This window comes from Poromitra crassiceps (genome assembly GCF_964638095.1).
Source record: "Poromitra crassiceps genome assembly, chromosome: 8".
Classification (NCBI taxonomy): domain Eukaryota; kingdom Metazoa; phylum Chordata; class Actinopteri; order Beryciformes; family Melamphaidae; genus Poromitra; species Poromitra crassiceps.
In genome coordinates, this window is record NC_139629.1 from 19434071 (window position 1) to 19441424 (window position 7354).

General features: G+C 43.2%; 1 protein-coding gene across 3 annotated transcripts in view; it reads left to right on the forward strand.

The window, feature by feature from the left end:
• The window catches only part of fcho2 (FCH and mu domain containing endocytic adaptor 2), an 89460-nt gene that overhangs the window by 53379 nt on the left and 28727 nt on the right, over nucleotides 1–7354 (forward strand). For all 3 annotated transcript variants that reach the window (XM_083641337.1, XM_083641335.1, XM_083641336.1), the window contains exons 14-16: nucleotides 14–195; nucleotides 3430–3454; nucleotides 7257–7296. In XM_083641337.1, coding sequence (XP_083497463.1) covers nucleotides 14–195; nucleotides 3430–3454; nucleotides 7257–7296 — 247 coding nt within the window. The remainder of the gene's footprint in view (nucleotides 1–13; nucleotides 196–3429; nucleotides 3455–7256; nucleotides 7297–7354) is intronic.

Here is a 7354-nt window from a genome sequence, read left to right on the forward strand (position 1 = left end):
CTCTGCGGTTTACATGCCAAAGAGAATTCCTTCTATTCGTCCAGCGACTCGGAGGACGAGGAGGAACCCAGGAAGTTCCACGTGGAGATCAAGCCGGTCCAGGCCAACAACGGCACGCATCAGAACCGAGCCACCATCGATGAGCTCAAGGCGTCCATCGGGAACATCATCCTCTCGCCACCGCTCTCCACCTCGGTACGGCTATGTGACCTACTCACAATACACCAAACACACCATCACAGCCACTGTCTGGACTCAGACCTGTTGCAGCCCTGCTGCTGCTGCTGCTGCTGCAGCTGTCTGCCTGCCTCACCAACACCAACACTAGGGGGCGACAGCAGAGTGTCTAACCTGCCTCAGAGTTGATGTGGAGGCCATTGAACCCAGCTATCGCTCACCCAGACGTACGCCATTACTCACACTTTCTTGAAGCTTTTCTCTATTTACACTGGACAGATTTATGTGCTATATGCAATTTATTTTGGCTTCTGAGTTGGTAAGATTCCGGTTTGCGCAAACTTATTTTTACTTGGATTCCAGCTCCTTGTGCAATAGGATTGTGATCGTTTTTTCTTTCTTTTTTTCATTTTATTTTTTTTCTTTAAAAGTGACAGTAACAATCTCAAAAACATTTATTTTCTATCTGACATCTTTGGCGCTTACTGTTATCATAAACACACACACACACACACACACACACACACACACACACACACACACACACACACACACACACAGAGCTCTCCATAGATAGACAGACAGACAGACAGACAGACAGAACGATCACTCTTGTCTTTAGTTATCCCCGTGGGAAAATGTCAGTCTCACAGCAGCACAGACATGCAAGGAATATGAAAAACAAAATGAGGAATACATAAAGAAATACAACAAACAAAGACAAAAACACCACAACTACCAAAACTATGCGAGACACATGTGCAACTACATGCATGGAGTACAGTGTAAAGTGTAGACACGTAAGGGAGCGCGGCGTGGGCAGGCGTCACGCACAGCCCCGGTCTGAGCCGTGACCCCCCCCCCCCCCCCTCATTCAGCTCCGCTGTCCCGCGCCATCACTCAATCTCTGAATCACAGTCTCCGCCCGCGCCGCGTGGAAATAGCTCCTCGCCATTAAAGTTTCAAAGCGCTACCGCTCATGTGCAAACATCATGCGTCGTGTGTGTGCCCGTTGTTGTTGTTAATGTTGCCGTGGAGCGGCTGAAGGAGGGCACGCTCTCGGTGTCGCCGCCCGGCTGGCCGCACATCAAACGCCCCATCACGCCATCTTCCCGGGCTCTGCCTCTCCCTTCCTCACCGCTTTTTACTTCTCACTCTTTGGATTCCGCCTCTGTCTCTTTTTCTTTTGTTTATTTTATTTTTATTTTTATTTTATATTTTTTTGGGGGGGGTGGGGGGTCACGCTATTGGTTTGATTAGAGGCCACTTGTTTTGGAAATTACTCATTTGGGGATATTTGCTTGATGCTTTATGGGGGTGAGTTTTCCGAGTATGTAGAATTGTTGTTTTTTTCCTCCCGAGAAGAGAACGAATGAGCTTTTTTTATTTATTAAAGGGTATAAATCAATCTAGACTCAAACTCGTTTGTTTTTAGAGAATTTATCTGTTGTTTGTGTTTGTTTTTTTGTATTAAAAAGATCTAGGAGGAAAAACATTCTCTCTTTGCGAGCGTGAACCTTTGACTTTGTTCATTACAAATGATCTTTGGGTTGATGTCGACTTAACCCCGCACAAGTATTTTCTCATCCTGAAAGTACAAAATAAAAAGAAGAATTGACCAGTGTTTGTCCGCGTTACTTTTTCATCCAAATAGCCGAATAGGCGGCTTTCCTATATTATACGTTGATAGAAAAGTCATGGGCTGAATTGTTCTGAAGTTAAAACACGCATCCAAGGTGATGACGAACGTTGCATCATCTGGTGTGAATTATTGAGACATTTTCCCCTTTTTCTTTTTTTCCCCTTCCAAGTGCTGTTTTTTTTTCTTCTTCTTCGGTCTTTTCATTCCTCCTCCTGTTGGCTTCCCCCTCTCCTCCGCACTGTTCCTTTATTGAAATAGCAGTGGAAGTCGTGTGTGTGTGTGGCCAGCAAGAGACGTAATTGAACCCATTTGCCGCTTAGCGCCTGTGGGACTAAAGCCTGGCCTCACAGCGCTACGGTGGTTTAACGCTTTAGCTGTGTTCCTTAAACCCATTTTCTTCCTCTTCCTGCCCCTCTCTCCCCACCAGCCAGTCCCCTTGTGCGAAGAAATCCTTTATTGAAATGCATGCTGTAAGTTTCCATAGGGGTTGGTGGCCCCGCAAGTGCATATCTCACGTTATAGGCGGCATGACACTGCAGATTTATGTCCCGGGACGGCTCTGCGAGGGGGGGGTTGGCAAAGTGGGGAGGGGGGTTGTCCCCTGATTGATCGCCGTATGGGGTTGGATGCTTTGGTTTTGTACCGCCAAATTTTTCACCCTAGGTTTAACGTCTGGTATGCGCGAGTCGAGAGTAATCCAGTGATTTACTGTCTTTTTAACTCCGAAGTGGAAAATCCTCTCCTGCCACTGGGAATAGTTAATAATAATATAGTTTTCGGCCCTTTTAAAGTGTCAGTTACAGCGTAACTCATTTTCCGCTGTTTGCATTGTGGTTCCGCGTGTGTACGTAGTCTATTGTTTTTGTAGACGGCGTTGAGGCTCAAGGTGTCAACCAAGTGGAAATGTTTAAAAAAAAGGAACACATTGTGGAACTTTGAGCCTCCCAAAACATTGTAACCAAGCAGAGTGCAACACTGTGCTACTTCAAATAACTATGTGCTTTTAGTTTGTATAAAACATTTAGGGTGTCCCCTAAGGGTCTCCCCAAAAAATGGATTCATGTAAACATGTAAGAATCGCAATTCTTATCTTCCACGAGTCTGAATCGATTCACAACTCCCAAGAATCGATTTTTTCATTGTTATTTTTTGTATTACTTTAACTTATTTTTCTTGAAGTCACTGAGAACTGAGAAATACTAAGACGTTTTTTTTATTTTCGCAAGTTTAGCATAAATAAATGTTACCTTTTGTCTTAGGTTTGCCTTTGCTCATGTTTACATGGGTAGGCTACAGTAGCCAGTACCATTGACTACCATTCATTGTGCTAAGCTAACTAGCGGGAGGGCCAGGTCACTATGTTTCTACTACACACACACACACACACACACACACACACACACACACACAGACACAGAAGATCGTCTAGATGAGAAGATCATCTAGATGATCTTCTCGTCTTGCTATGGGGAAGATAGCAAATAGGCGAGTCTCCCAAACTCTTGGCGTGTTCCTTTAAGTGAGTTTGGGGGAGTGCAGTAGAAACATCATGGTGGGTCTGATGTGTCTTGTCTTGGCTGTGATTAATTAACGTCTGTTTTTGTTTTCAGGGACAAATGAGGAGGAACCAATCCAGTGAGTATTTGATTCTCTGTCTTGTCTGACCTCTGACCTCTTTGTATCTGTGCCACACTGGATGGCTGTAAAGGGGTTGCCTGTACAACTTCTCAGCCACGTTTTTCTTGGCCCGGGTGGCTTTTAAAGAGGTTGTCTTTTCAAAAGGAAAATCCAGAAACGTCGCCAAAACCAACACATCCCAAGAAAAAAGTCAATAAGAGCTCTTTTCTATCTATATACAGTATATGTGTGTGTGTGTGTGTGTGTGTGTGCGCGCGCTTGAAAGGATATTTCCCTCCTAAGGTACAAATAAGATTAATTGCTTAATTACCTGTTTATATTTTGCGTGTCAGAAATGATCTTTTCCCTTCTACAAACTGGCACCGTTTTGTGCGTTTGATTTCTTGCCCAAGTGCTTGAGAAATGCTTCAAGCACAATTATGCCTAGAAGCCAGGAATGCGTCATGCTCCGTTGAGCTCTGAGACTGCTAGCATAGGTCTGAACTAGCACTGACGATTCATCTGCCACAACTTATATGACTTGACTTGGTTTTTTGTGTGTGTTTCTGTAATAGCCTCAAACTTAAAAAAAAATTATAATAATAAAAATATATATTATCTAGAGCTGGGTATTGGTTCAAATTTCAAGAATCGATTCGATTCCGATTCACAAGGTTGCGAATCGATTAATTTCGATTCGATTCGATTCCGATTCGATCGATTTCAATATGTTTCAAAATGTTTTTTGATCTGTACCCTGAATTACATGTCCAGTTATGTAACACAGGGGTTCCCAAGCAGCCAAGTAGATACACGGGGGGGAAAAGTTGCAGACCTGTTGTCAATTTTAATGGTTTTAGTTACACATATATTTACTCACCAGGTGGTGACAAAGGGTAAATAACAGCCTTTTCATCTGTCAATAAAGACACTTTCACAATTATGCACAGTGATTTGATTTCAGCCTATATAATTTCTAAAAGTAGATATTAATGATCAAACATTTCCATTCATGTAGCCTACAGTATTTGTTTTTGTTTCAACTACAAACATAAATAAACGTCAACTTGAAACTATGTTTCAACTACCACACACAGCATAATATTTTAGCCTGTTTATTAAAAAAAATTTTTTAATAATAATAATAAAAAATAATAATAATAATAATAAAAAAATATCGATATGAATCGATAATCAAGGATTAACTCATTGAGTGCCAGCCACTTTTGGAAGACGGATGCTCCCAGTGCCAGCCCTTTCAGAGCGTTTTCAGTGATTTCTCGAGGCCCACAGAATATTGTGTTATATTACTATGTAAACACCGAACACGCCCAAAGAACGATGAGACTCTATTGTATCACCAGCAAAAAAAAGTTTATTGATATCATTTTCCGTTCTTTAGTTATCAGCCAGAGAAGATAGGTTGTTTTCAGCAAAAACAGACGTTTCAAATTAGAAGCTGAGATAATCAGCCTTTTGTGAAATTAAGCATTTCAAGCACATCACTGACTCTGAAGCTAATATTTTCTGATGTAGTGACACCTCAAAAATAATTTCCTTCAATAAAACAGCGAAAACAAAGGAATTTTGTTTGGCAAAATAATATTTTTTAGCTGCAACCAGCAACGCTGGCCCCTGCGTGCGCAGACCCTACACTTTCTTGCTGGTCTTGATTTACTGCTGGTGGGCATCAGATATTCTAGCTTGCCAATCTGTGCATCGAGCCTGCTGTCTGGGTCTGTCTGGGTCGGTGTTGTATGCTGCCCTGCGTGCCCCACCCCCCTCTACTGCAAACCCCTCCTCCGTGGGTGTGTCTCTGGTGGCTCTGGTGGCTCTCTGCTGCGTTTGCTCTGCACTGAAAACCCAGCTTTTTCACAGCGTTCCGCGTGTATTTGTCACCAGCTCCCAGCGCTTCCAGTTGAGAATAATAACAACTCCACAACTAATCATGTGGAGGGGCTATCACAGCGGACACGGAGGGGCTCAATTGTGGGAGCAGATTGGCTGCTGCAGGCACAGCTAACGTTATGCTTCATGCATATCGATGCATACCGATGCGGTTTCCGTTTCATCACAGGGCTTCTTCTGCTGTTTTTCCTCACCTTTCTCTAATCTGGAGAGCACTGTCGCCACCTAATGGGTCCGTAAAATAGGTTATACACATTCAACATGCCCCAAATTTTTACAGGAGATGTATCAGGCTTTGATCCACGTCCCGCCGTCAAAAAACGCAATTGACGACTTTAGTCGTCATTGGCACTCTACGTTACTATTTGAATTGACGACTATAGTCGTCATTGGCACTCAATGAGTTAAAATAAAAATCGATTAAAAATCGGAGAATCGATTTTTTTGACCCAGCCCTAATATTATCCCTAAGTTTTGCCACTGGAACACTTTTCGTAGCGTTGAGTTGAATTAATGAAAAGTAATAGTTGATAGACGTATACTCTATATATGCTCAGGGATCTCAGGAGTGTCCACAATAAGCTGTCAGACTCAGGTTCCAGGTGAGTATGTTTTGGCTGGTTAGCCTACACCCCCACCGCCCCTCCTCCTGCCACAGCCCTCCTCCCAGTCCCTTCACAGGACTCTACACAGCCATGCTAACACCAGCTAACACACAGCTGTTCCACTAATGACCCTATGATTGTCCTGCCGTCAACCTACAGCTTAGCCTTATGGTCCCCTTGCTGTCGATCATTCCTATTTGTTGGTTGTTTATTTGGGAACTGTCCATGTCACCCATTGGCTGTATCTAATATGGACGACAAACCTCCCACTTCCTTCCGCTGTGCAAAAATGAAGCCAAAATATATCGTTTCAGCGAGCTGCCATCTTGCTTGTGTGACATCATTTGGAGACAGAGTCTGCAGTAGAGCCGGGCTAAGCCCCCTCAGCCGTGCCGCCCTCTGACAGAGGTTTGAGAGTGGCTGTCACAGCTGTCAATCAGCCCTTTTTATATCATAACTAATTAAAAACAAACGTATCAGAAAAAATTGCACTTGAACATACTACATCAGTGTGATAAGAACTACCTAAATGACAGAAACCATCTTTGTGGGAAATTTATTTTACCTTTTTTTTTGCCTCATGTCCCATCTGCTAACATGGAGGGGACGGGATGTATGACCTATCCTGCAGCCAGCCACAAGGGGGCGATCGAGATGTCTTGGCTTCACTTGGGAGCTGAGGTGTCCATATTTTATACAGTCAATGGTGTCACCTTGTTTCTCAACTCTGGTCCGACCAGGTTGAACGCTGCTTCAGGTTGCTTTCACGGATTTCATTTTGCAGTGCGCTGTAACACTTCAGAAAGGGGTGCAGAATAACTACTATAAGCGTGACTTCACATTCAAAATGATGCCGTATTGAGTTGCTAAATGACTGCATCCCCCTGTTATGAAGTGTTATAGCCACATTATAAAGTGCCTTAGAAGGTCACATTTCTTCAGGGTTCTTGAGGTCTAGAGGAAAAAAGATGATAGCATCTTGCCTAAATCATCATGAATCTATTTCTATTCCTTTCCATGGCAGATCACGGATTCTCACTTTGTTCAATCAAAACCTCAGTTTATACTTCTGGTTTAAGGTGTGATGTACCGGTACTATATATATTGGCAAAGAGCTTTGGGCACCAGCTGGTGAAAACCCCTTTGCTTGAAAAGCACCTTACATAGCCAGGTGTTGGGGTTGTTGTTTTTTTTAATCGTTTTTTTATTTTTTATGTTTTACTTGCTTAGAAGAATGTGTATGTGCTGTCATCACTCAGTGAACGTCTGTGGGCCTTGATGCTCTGTTTGTTTGCTTCTCACCCCAGGTGATGAGCTGGCAAAGACCAGAATGCCAACATCCTATGAGTGAGTATGAGAGGGTTCTGAGAAGACCACATTCCTTGGTATCTCATGTCTGCGGACA